This window comes from Gambusia affinis, linkage group LG16 (genome assembly GCF_019740435.1).
Source record: "Gambusia affinis linkage group LG16, SWU_Gaff_1.0, whole genome shotgun sequence".
In the NCBI taxonomy this organism is placed as follows: Eukaryota; Metazoa; Chordata; class Actinopteri; order Cyprinodontiformes; family Poeciliidae; genus Gambusia; species Gambusia affinis.
This window is the reverse complement of record NC_057883.1, coordinates 21,329,902-21,342,717: the sequence shown is the minus strand read 5'-3', so window position 1 is coordinate 21,342,717 and position 12,816 is coordinate 21,329,902. Positions and strand designations below refer to the sequence as shown.

General features: G+C 38.5%; 1 protein-coding gene across 4 annotated transcripts in view; it reads left to right on the top strand.

Annotated features, from left to right (window-relative positions):
- evla (Enah/Vasp-like a) overlaps positions 1–12,816 on the top strand; it is a 43,663-nt gene that overhangs the window by 7,426 nt on the left and 23,421 nt on the right. The window contains exon 1 of one of the 4 annotated variants that reach the window (XM_044143519.1): positions 486–720. The exons of 2 other annotated variants lie outside the window; for them this stretch is intronic. In XM_044143519.1, coding sequence (XP_043999454.1) covers positions 698–720 — 23 coding nt within the window. In that variant the 5' untranslated portion in view covers positions 486–697. Of the gene's footprint in view, positions 1–485; positions 721–12,816 lie in introns of those variants that run through there. One more of the 4 variants, XM_044143522.1, reaches the window with a different exon arrangement.

The following is a 12,816-nucleotide window of genomic DNA, read 5'->3' as shown; positions in this document are numbered from 1 at the left end:
TTCATCAACCCGTTCTGCCACAAACGGCCCTTCAAGTACATTCTTGATTGTGATGTGGCCCAAAATGAAAATGAGTTCAATGCAGCTGATTTAGAGGCTTGTTTTAAGTAAATAATTCCTTTATATTGCAGAGCTTGTTTCACTGGGAGATTATTTTATTTATATTAGGACATTTTTCCAATGTTATAAGTGGAATAACCTGCCAGTGGAACTAGAACTTTTTCATCAATATTAAGAAATTATTTACCTAAAATAAGCAACTACGGTATATCTTGCTGAAAAGTTACTCATAATTTAGTTTTGTGTTATTTTAAGTGTAGTCAGATGGTGACCAGGAATACTTGGTAAGAGTTTGTGTTTTTGCAGTGTAACATGTAATTTCCACCCTGTGGAAGTCATTCCTCGGGGGCCGGTCTGCAGCAATCACATGCTCTCTCTCTCTCCTTCATTCCCTTTCCTCTTCATCTCCCTCCTACTCTCTCTCTCTCTCTCCGTCTTTCTCTCTCTGTGCCTCATGCTTTGCTGGCGTGGTGGTTTCTTAAAAAACAGCTTTTGAGGATGTGAAGAGGGGAAAGACTGAGTGTGCTGCAGCATGTGTGGCTCTCTGTCCTCTCAGACCAACACTTCCCCCTCTCCTCCGTAATCGTCACCTTTTTTTGTATCTCCTTTCATCCTCGAGGATAGCGTCCTATCCGACATGTACTCCCTGGATGACTTCGGGTAAGGCAGCGCGACTCTTCCTCTGCGCCTCTCGGTCTGTGTCTGTGGAGTTGTGCGAGTCGCCGTCGGATTGCTTCTGGAATGTGTGGGAATGATTCTTCGCTCCTGAGTGTTTCTTTTTAAAGCTTGGCTCGGCTTTCAGGCCACATAATCTGCTTCCTTCTCGAAAAAGCTCTCGCAGGATTGCTCGTCTGAAAGAAAAGGGAATTTTTCTGCTTTTGCTTCTGCATTTAAGCTGCTCTTCGTGCCATGAACTCCTCTGGTGTGGCAGAGAAAATGAGAAAAATGCGAGGAAAAACGCCAGTTTCTCTTACACCCTCCCGTCTGTGTTTTCTTTGCTCCCAGAGAATTGATTTTGATTAGCTTAGTTTCCATTTTTTACAGGCAGAAGGAAGGAGTTTCTGCCTCAATGCTGCCAATTTGCAGCAGTGATCTGACTCAATGCATCACCTAAAGTAGGAGAGACAGGAAGAAAAGGATAGAGAACGTTAATCTAAGATTGCTGGATGAGCTGGAGTAGCAGGAGATGGATGAGATTCAGACAAAGAGGTTTGTGCATAATATGACAGATTACAGCTGCTTTGTGCTGATTTGTTGCAGCTATCCTACAGAAGTGGGTCAGGAGGGATAATATCAATGGTTTAGATTTGACCGCGTGAACTCCAGTGATCTAATGCAAACAAGATCACATGGGAAACTTGTCTGCAAATCGGAGCAGTTAGCATGGAGGGAAGGTGGTTCAGACTGTCATTTCATCTTACAGACACACAGAGACGAAACGATTAATCAGATTAACCATGATTAATCGATTAACCATTAATAATCAGTTAATCGGTAACTGGAGTGTGCAGACTTGAAAATATGCAATTAGCTGGAAGAAAAACATATTCAGAGCTTTATTTAAGCCAAAACTGTACAAAAAAATCATTTCAAACAGATGAAACTTACACTAAAGGCATGTTTAGTTATTGCATTTTAGGCACTTAAATGTTTATTTTATTTTAAAAAGGAACTTGGTTATTTGTTCACCTGCATTTTTTAGATGGATTTCTATTATTGTATAAAATAAGCTGATCATCTTAACAATCAATTCTGATAAGAAATGTATGTAAACATACATTTCTTATCAATACGACTCTCAGGTTCATGTTTGCCTGCAAACAAAAGTGCACTGCAAAAATCAAATCATATTTTACCAAGTAGTTTTTGTCTAGATTGTAGTGTATATCTTAGTACACTTAAAATAAGACAAAACTAACAGACAGTTCACAGTTCAGCAAGATGTCGGATCTTTTAAGTAAATAATTCTTAATATTAATTAAAAATACTAGTTCATTGTAACAAGACATTTTCCCACTAAGTGAATTAACCTGCCAGTGGAGCTAGTACTTTTTCATCAATATAGAGGAATTATTTACCTGTAATAAGCTCCTATATCTTTCTGAAAAGTTACTTTTAAATTAGTGTCATCTTATTTAAGGTGTACTAAGATATTTGCACTAGAAACTAGACAAAAAATACAAAACAGGAAAGAGTCTGTGTTTTTGCAGAGTGCTGATTCCCTTCAGAGACGAGGGCGAGTGACACTGTCAGTAGGTTGGGGTTTGTGTTTGGGTTGTGCATTATGTATCCATGTCGATTAGCCGGAGGCCTGATTGGCATCTAAGGACATTTGGAATAAATAATTGATGTAATCTGGGGAGATCAGTGTGCTGGTTTTAGGCTTTTCACTAGATATAATATTCAAGTTTATCTCAATGCATTTAAATATGATCAAATAGTGAATTTAATTAAGTTATCCACTTCAAAAAGTGAAGCTTATAGATGTATGTTGCATCTGTATTAGCTAGTCAGACTGTAGAGGTTTAAAGTAAGGTTACGTTTGGTAACACTTTATTTGACATGTTGTGAATAAGATTGTCATGACACCGTCATAAACATGACATAACACCTTCAGTAAGTCATGACACTTCTAATACAAAGTTGACATTATTCAAAATGTCTTTGTTATGACATCTTGACATTAACCAAGAAATCATGATCTGACATAAATTTGTTATAAAAGTATTGCTGATTAAACTTTAGCTTTAATAACATCAGTAATAATTTTATTACTGATGTTATTATGTAATAAATTTATGTCAGATCATGATTTGAGACTGTCATGACAGTCTTATTCACAAGCCGTCAAATAAAGTGTTACCTTAGGTTCTAACACTCAGACATGTCTGCCCACCTAAACCAGGGATCTACAACCTTTACAGCCTAAACATTTTCCTTTCACACCTGGTAATCCAGTAGACTTGTTTCAACTGGGGGCCAAAACTGCAACATTTGTTACATTTTCAGCTGCTGCGGTTTTCTTTCACACTGCTTTGTGTCAAACGATCCAAACTAATCGATAAATCTGTTCCCCTCCTCGCCTGTGGGGGCGGTGCACCAAAAACCACTGAATGAAACAACATGAAAACCTCTGAAGAGCGCAACTTCCTGTAATGTAAAGATGAATGTAAAGAAAAAAGGAGCAGCGTCAGATTTTAACATTTGTAGGATTTCTGTTTTATGTTTGGCAAAAGCCCACAAGCCATTTCTTACAGATATTGGAGCTTCTTTTAAGTACATAATTCCTTAATATTGAAGAAAAAGTACTTGTTCTATTGACAGGTTAATTACATTATAACATGTGAAAATTTTCTTCTTGTGAGTGAAATAATCTACCAATGAAACTAGCCCTTTTATTTTATCAATAAACAATAAAATAAACTCCTTCATCTTGCTGAAAAGTCACTAATAAGTTAATTTTATCATATTTAAAGTATGCTAAGATATTTGCCCTAGGAAGTAAACAAAAACTACTTGGTAAGATTTTGTGTTTTTGCAGTGTAGAGGTTTGCATGCAGCTTTACGTGTCGTTTTTCCTTTAGCAGAGGCTGAGACAACAGGGTTGGTCTCCGTGGGTGTTGACGAACATTTAGCATGAACCCCTCTGCAGCCAATGAGTGTTGTATTCATGTATTCACGCGCCACATCCGTCCTCTGAGGCCGAGGCCACCCCAATCAATATTAGTCACCACAGTATAGACCGGTGATTGTTAATTTAGGTTCTGCTCTTCACTGGCTGGTGGAGAGGTGGGGCGAGCGCTAGCAGCAGGAACCCCAACAGCAGACTGAAAAAGCTGTGTATGATGGAAGGGGGCGGGGCTTAGGACATGAGGTAATCTCCCCTGGGTTAGCAACATGACAATAGCACAGAGGCTCAAACACACAGCTGGCAGGTCAATGACTTCATCTCTGCCCGTCTGTCAGTCATCTCTTTGTTGCTGGAAGGATGGATTATTGGTCCAACTGTGGATGCAGCAGTGCATGAATTCAGAACCACTGGATCTCATCTCTTTTACCAAAAGGATGTTTTCTTTCCCACCACTTCTTTTTAATTCTGGTCGAACGTGACGGTTAAAGCTGCTCTTCTAGGACTGTAGTTCTGTTTCCCCTTTGACCAAAATGGACATTCATCGGGTCCAAGCGGTGCGTTACTGCCTCCCTCAGAGCGTCAGTGACTCGGGGTTGTTTTACAGCCATATCGCTGCCAGGTTTGTGCTGACATTTTCTTTGTCTGTGAAATGATTAATCAGATTACTCATGATGAATTGATTGTTGAAATAATCATCTAGTAATTTGGTAATCGATTAATTGTTAACCAGAGTATAAACACTGAAAAAAAATCTAGTTTCTGAAAGAACAACATATTCAGAATAGTAATTAAGCTAAAAATATACAAATTTCTATTTGCTTTTAAGATAAAAACCTTATTTTTCTGCAAATGTGTTTTACAGAAACTCCTCAAGTTCCATAGTTTTATTCTCACCTGGTTCAAATTCACTAAATGAATGCAGTGTTGTTGCTTTTTAGGCAATAAAATGTCACTTTCTTGTATAAAAAGGACTTGAATCATTTGTTTTTGTATATTGTATAAAAAAGTTTAAGAAGTTAAATAAAAATCTGCAGAATGTGAGAAGTTTTAAATAAGATTAATCACTTAATCATCAGAATAATTGATTAATTGTTAACTGGAGTATACATACTTTAAAAAAGAGGCAATTTGCATAAAATATTCAGAGCTGTAATTAAACTAAAAGTGTACAAATTGTATAAACATTTTGCATTTAAGATAAAAACTAATTTCTCTGTAAATATGCTTGCATAGTTTTGACTTGGCCCAGTTCAAATTGTTGTTGCGTTTTAGGCAATAAAATATTTATTTCTCATTTAAAAATAAATTTAATTATTAGTTTTTTATTGTATAAAAATTGAGAAGTTAAATGAAAAACATGCAGAATGTGGCATTTTTAAAAATCAGATTAACCAATTAATCGTCAAAATAATCAATTAATCAACTGGTAAAATAATTGTTAGCTGCAGCTGTATTCTGTGGATGAGCATTTCCTCTGATTATAAATATCAGAGAAGAGTGAAGTGTTATGACTGAAATTAAATAATAAAACACATTATGGGGAATTTTAAATGAGTTGGACGGAGTGAGTGTGAAAAAAAGGAGAAAGCTTCTCAACATTTGTGCAGCACAGATGGACAAATCTTTCCTTTTTGTATTTTAATCAGAGCTAAAATACTAATCTGTAATCTTAATCTGCTGTATAGAAACAGAATTGAGGTTATTTGGGATTAGCTGCTGTGTACATGACTGGTTTGAGCTAACTGTTATGTTTTTCCCGTAAAACAGTGAAGCTGATCTACCGTTTTGTAGATCCTGTCTGGTTGCATCTTCTCAGTGAAAGTCAGAGATGCAACGAGCCTCGTCGTTATTCTGAACACTCTGCAGCTTCACACAGAGCATCTCTGAACAGCAGAACTCTTTAAGGCCTCCATGCATTTTTAATTCACACATGTATTAAACACAGTTCTGCTTCTGGCTGAGGCAGCAGTCTTTCAGGCCAGTGGTCTCTGCGGGGATGATGCTAACAGGGTCTCGGCGGTTGTCCCCACAGCCCTGATGGCAGCCTTGTTCATTTTTAAAAGGAAAATGATGAACAATTAGACCTTTCTGTGCTCCTTCTGCTTAAAATTGTCTTGACTTTTGGGGTAAAATGTCCTGTTTTGGTGTTTTAAGCTGTAAAAATCCACAGTTAGCTTTTGACAGTTGTATTTTGTTGGTTTTAAATATGCAGGGGCTGCTGCATGCTGAGCCAACTATAACGTAGATAATTAAGGAATCAGAAGCAGGAGAATGTAAACTCTAGATTACATGTTATTTTCTGGTGCTTTTATATTTGTGCATAAAACATAAAGGGAATTTATTATGCAAAATTTACATTGTGCATGGTTTTGTTCTTCCATCTGGGTTTCTACTGCTTCTAAAAACAACTCAAGCTCTTAGGGAAATCTTTTTGACTATAAGTTAATGTGTTTTGAGTAAATTTAAAAACCTTTTGAATGTAATGTTACAAATCAGCAGGCACTGCCCGTTACCTAGCAAGCCCAGCGAAGTCCAGTCTGTTACCTAGCAACCCCAGTGAAGCCCAGTCGGTTACCTAGCAACCCCAGCACACTTCCAAAACATTTGGTCAACTAGTTTTATTGCTGCATGCGCTGTACAATGGCTGCCGGAAAAGACAACTGTTTTGTTCTTGACTCACCTTCCATAAACCACTTGCTGCATTCTTGTTGGGTGTGCAGGAGGCTCCACTTCTACTTTTCAAAGATGTCTGGTTGTGTAATTGCGTGGTTTGTTTGCAGCCATTTTCATGTGTGAGTGTAAACGTTGAGTTAGGGGCGTGGACAGCAACAGCTCAATTGTATTTGAAGTGACAAGGCACCCTAAAACAGGGGTCCCCAAAGTCGGTCCTGCATGGTTTAGTTCTCTCCCTGGTGACACCAACAACCTTTTCAGCAGGTCAATGTTCTTCTTAGGCCTCTAACGAGCCATCATTGAATCCAGGTGCCTTAAACCGGGGAGAGAACTAAAACATGCAGGATGCTGGCCCTCCAGGACCGACTTCGGGACCTCTGCCCTAAAACAACTCATTCTGAAAGAGCAGACTAAAATCTCATCATATAAGAATAATTTTGTGTAAAAAATGTTATGAACATGTTGTGTATAGACCACAGACCAATCATAACCTGTTCAAAGAAGCATAATAGGTCACCTTTAAGGTTGTTACCCCACCAACTAAATTTTCATGGCACTAGATTTATGTTTTTTCCACCGTGACTGTGGCATAGAGAGTTACGCCCACAGTTGTATTTATGTGGTTTGCATTAATGCCTTTAGGACTTCGAGTTTTGTTCATTTGGAGCTTAACTATTCCCGATTGTGCAGTTTTAGTGTTTACTTGTGTGGACCAGATGGGGCAGGGGTGGAGATTAGATAAATACACAGACTGTGGAAGTGGGTGCACTCAGGACAACATCTGGGATTGGCATGTTTAGGCTTTGGAATATGGATTATAAACCCAGCACAAAAAGTTAAACCATTTGTATTTGGCTTAAGGTTTTCTTTCCTGTAGCAACATTTCTTGGCAATAAGTCTCAAACCAATGGAAAGCCTGTTTACTCCTCCTGAAACGGTGCCACATTTGTTCAAGGCTTGTTGTAGCTCAAAATTAAGGCAGATTTATCCTACTCAAAAACATTAAAAATGACGGTAAATGAGAAAGTTTATGCTTGGCCGTCTGGCTGCTGACTGTCATCTGCGTTTTGTCTATTTGAATGGGATTCCTTCCACCAAGTTTCTCTCTGACATTTTATTATCCTTGAATTGATCCAATCACTTTTACTCATCTCTCCAGCATAGAAGATCTTTGCCAAAGTAGGAATGCTCACTCTCTTTTTTTTCTGTTGCCATTAAGTTTTAGCATCCAAGTTTGACTTGATCTGGAGAAAGCAGTTTGATTTCTGTTTTCAGCAACAGGTTGTCATACTCTGCATTCTGTCTTATATTGGCATGTTTTCTTTTTTGTTTTGTTTTTTAAAAAAAGGGGTTGGGGGAGTTTACTAGCGCTGAAACAATTAATTGTGATTAATCGAATACGGAAGTAATTATAAAATAATTTAATAATTGATTAATTGTAAAATGGAGGATACAGACTCAAAAAAGGCCTTTTGTTGAAAGAACAACACACTCAGAGTGGTAATTATACCAAAACTGTACAAAATATATATATATTGCATTTAAGATGAAATGAGAAAATTCTAAGTATTTTCTACCCAAAACTCAAGTGGCATAGTTTTAGCTTCACCTGGTTCAAATTCTGTGAAAAAACTTCTCTTGGTCATCTAATTATTAATTGGTTAATCAAAATAGAGTCAGTAGATTATCCCTTTACTATGTTAATTTTTAATCAAGCAGAAGGGCTGAGCGTTTCACATTTTGATGCAGATGCATCCTTCGCTACAAATGATCAGGCGTTCACTACAGGAATGCTGTCATTGCATTTTAGGCAATAAAATGTTTATTGAATTGTTTATTTGCATATTTAATGTATTTATATAATTGTATAAAAAGGCTTAAGTAAAAAATCTGCAGATTTTTTTCCCGATTAATCGCTGAAATAATTGATTAACTCAAATAATCGTTAGTTGCAGCCCTACTTTTAGAAGTCGTATCTGTTCTTTGATGAAGTTGGTTTTCTCTTGACAGTGTGCAGGATTTCTAAGTATGTATGTTGTCTAAATTTAAAATGAAATGGTCTGATCCCCATCAGTGTGACTCTTACTGACTTTAGAGCCAGCAGTGATACTAAAACCCAGCTCACACTGACTCATCTCCATCAGTTTGGTTTTAACAAGCGAACAGAATCTGACTCGGCTTCTCGCTGCCTGTTCTGTTTTTAGTTCCCAGTGCCTGTTTCTCTGCCCGTGAGCAGTACTTTCCCCCGTGGAACAGATTAGAGGTCTTGCGCTGGAGTTAAGTCGTGGTTAATTTAGATTTAAAACTGCTGTGAGGTAATGATCCGCCCAACTTGGCTCGGTCTCTAATCCAACCTGTCAGTCAGCTGAACCCCACACCCACCCAGACGCTGGCGCTGTGAATAAACTTGCACACCTCCACCCAAAGCGCCAGCGTCGCCCCCAAGATCCCGGTCAACTCTGAAGGCTGCCGTAATTATACATACATGAAATAAAATCAACGCCCTGAAAACTAACTGAGAGTATGAAAGAGTTTTTTCCTGCTTTCTGTTGTCCTAAGCCGTGCCTGAGCTAAAAATATCCCTCTGTTTTATTTTGGGTTTACGTACAGTATGGGTACCATGATGTATGGCATGCTGGTGGATAATTATGTGTTTCTATTCCTGTTTGGGGAAGAAGGCAGAGCAGCATGTCACAAACGCAGGGCGGGTTGCATTTCTGAGTCATTTCTATCTGCTTCTCTTGGCCTCAACTAACGATTAATCGATTACTCTATTGATTATTACAATTAATTGCATACTTGAAAGAAAAATTGGCACATTTTGCATTTTTCATTTAACAACTAAACTCATTTTGTACAGTTTTATAAATACATTAAAGGTGCAAAAAAAAGAATTCAGTTCTTTTGTTAAATAATAAAATAAGCATTTTATTGCGTAAAAACGATGACACAGCATTCCTTTAGTGAATGCTTGACCATTTGTAACAAAAAAATACTTCTAACATCAACATGTGAAAATGATTGGATAACACAAGGACTTTTTAAAATGATTAATATTTTATTTTGCATAATTTGAAGCAGGTAAAGCTAAAACTGACACTTGAACTGTTTTGGATAGACATCTTTACAGACAAAGGTTTTTATTATCTTAAATGCAAAATGCTTGTATTTTTGTACAGTTTTGCCTTAAACGATGCTCTGAATATGTTCCTTCTTTAGCAAATTGCCTTTTTTAGCATATAAACTCCAGTTAACGATTAATCAATTAATATTTTAATAATCAATTAATCCGATTAATCGTTTCAGCTCTGATAAATTCACTGCTTAAGTTGAACAAACACTGAAAGCTTAATGCATTCTTCCTCATTCTGCTGTTTATTTACTCTTCTGTTGCCGACTTCATGTCTCCATCAGCAGCAGCTCCGACCAGCGATGCATTAGACCGTGTAATTATTCCTGCTGCTGCTGCACATGGCAGCCTCTCCATGTGCTTTTGTCATTCAGGAGCTTTGAGCTGGTTAATGAGCATGAACCAAAACGGATTATTTGAAGGAATAAAGTTGTCACTTTGCAGGACACCTGGTTGGCCCAGTTATATTCAGAGGAATCTGCTGTGGAAAGTGGTGCAGAGGAGGTGTTTAAGATGTGATTATGTGATGACCATTTTTTATTCCTGTCATACTTGATAGAAAATTATCTCAGTAAATTTAAATTTGATGAAAAAGGAGAAAATATCAGTTAGCTTCATTCAAAGTGATATATTTCAAGTGCTTAGCATTGATGACTAGGGGATTAGAACCATATTCTCCTGCAGTAAGTTAAACATTTTCAAAAAGCTGTTAAGGAAATAAGTATTAAGCGTAGAAATTATTTTGGTTTGTGCAGGGATCATAGAGCCATATTTAATAAGTGTCAGCAGGCCTAAACAGTGATCAGAGCCAGAGATAATGTAAATAAAAAAATAAAAAGTCTTCAGTAAATCACATCCACTTAAATTGAATTATAACTGAGGTTTGACTATTTTTAGGTCAAAGAAGATCACCGTGTGCAGAAAGAAAATAAAACTCATACTTTACAGGAATTTTACACAACAGCATCCTTAGAAGGAGTCTGCTCAGTCAATCAATGTAAAAAAAAAACAAAAAACATGTATCTAATCCGAATCTGAAAAGTGTGATCGGTCCTGAAGCTTCTTGATGGGTTATCTGGTTCTGAGTGTTGGAACGCAGCTGCATTGGGAGCCAGAAACTTCCTATGAAGGAGCCGTCACAATTCTCTGCTCAGCCAATCAGAGAAGGACTTTGGATAACCTGCAGACTTTGTCGTGTTACGTACATCCAAAAAGCGTACACCGCAAACAAATGTTTTATAAAACCAGCTGACCAAACATGCTGGAGTTCTAATTGGGTTGCTAGGCGACGGGCTGGGCTCAGGTGGGGTTGCTAGGTAACGGCGTACTACCTGTTCTGTTGATTGTGACTTAACAATTTGGAGGTTTTTGAACTGGCCCATTTTCCAGACACCAAAAAGCATTAAAAAATGTATTTATTGTCAAAAAAATGTTAAGTGCTTGAACTGTTCAGAAGTTTTTAGAAACCCAAATGGAAATTTAAAGAGATGCAAAATTTGAATAGGTTTCCTTAAAGGTAAAGGTACAAAATAGTTTGACGAGGTTAAAAGTGAAAACTCCTATTTGAGTGGAAAGCAAAAAAAGTCTCATTCTGCAGACTAGAATATTCTTGTCATCTCTTTTTCATTTATTATTCATCCTAAAGATTTATTTGCTGATGACCTACTTCCGTGATGCTTCTGTTTGCTCTTGTGCGAGGTTTAGTTTGCATCGCAGAGACAAAGGTCTAATAATAAATCCATTCAGATGCCTGCTGCGCACGCCAGTCTCCAATGACTCATCGTTTGTTCGGGTTCGTTCAGGCGCCTTCCGCTGCGAACTGGCGGGATGAAACAATTAACCCTGGCATTAAAAGCTTACTGTCGCGATAACAGAAGTCCTGTCCTTGGGCAGTATCCAGAGAGGACACCTCATGCCAGCGCCCTCCTTCCTAAGGGAACACTTCCTCAGCTTTGATACAGTTCACTCTGCAAAAGCACAAAACTGAGCGTAACATTTCTATTAAATCCACTTCATGTTTTCTGGGGATGCTCAGCTTCGGGCATTTTTCCCCAGCGCTGAGGTTCCTGCTAATGGACCGATCTGTTCTGGGAGAGGAAGCTCGTAGTATATGGGAAAGGATTTGGGTGGAGGAGGTTGGGATGAAGAAGGCACATATGTCCAGCCATGTGTGCAGGGAAGTGCTTTACTTAATTCAAATGGCTGGGAATGTGGCCTCCTTTTCGCCACTCGCCTTTGAGGCTTATTTGACATGAGGAAGTGCTCAGAGCGGCAGAAGTCCTGTTCATATCCTCTCTCCACTGCCTTTAATAATATTTAGCTTCCATTGAGAAATCTCCTTATCTCAGCAAAAACTCTGTGCGCTGAAATGATTTCCACATTAACTTGGGGCGCCTTTAAACCTTAAACCAACACTAACCCATTGATTTAATATTAAGAAATGACTGCTGTAGAAATGAAATGTTATCCTGTTATTCTTTAGACACACAACAAACATGTCTGTTTGTGACATGGTGAAGGTGAGTTATTATGATTCCTTCAACAGGTTTGGCCAGATTCTAATTACATTTTTTCACAAAATCACTCTTGGCTTATTTTGAGACTGTCTCAGGGTCTCTGTCACTGTAAACCCAGATAAGCTGCTGCTGGCCACGAACCTCCAACTCAATGTTTACATACGCACATGAAAATGGCTGCAAACAGATGTGCAATTACATTACTGTACGTCTTTGAAAAACATTAGTGCAGCCTCCTGCACAACCAACAACAATGCAGCAAGTGATTCCAAAACTGTTATCTTTTCCAGCCGCCGTTGTACAGCAGTAAAACTAGCTAACCAAAAGTGCTAGAGTTCCGCTTGCGTTGCTAGGTGACGGATTGAGCTCTAAGGTTGCTAGGTAACAGGCTGGGCTCCGCTGCCGTTGCCAGGTGTGGGTCAGTGCCTGCCGATCTGTGATGTTACATTCTGGAGGTTTTTCAAGCAGCTTATTGTGGACTAGCAGCTGAGCTCAGAGAGCTGGTGGACCGCTTTGTGTCACGGTGTTGGAACAATCCTCTCACCTTGAATGTAAACAAAACAACAGAGATGATTGTTGATTTTTGGAGGAACAGGGTTGAGGAATATATACACCTCGATATTCATCTGGACAACAGACTGGACTGGAGACGCAGCAGAGAAGGGTCCATAAGAAGAGACTGGACTTCTGGAGGAAGCTGAGATCCTCTGAGGTTTGCAGCAAAATGCTGCAGATCTTCCATCAGTCTGTTGTTGAGAGCATCTTCTGTTGGGCCGGCAGCATCAGAACCAGGGACATAAAGAAGC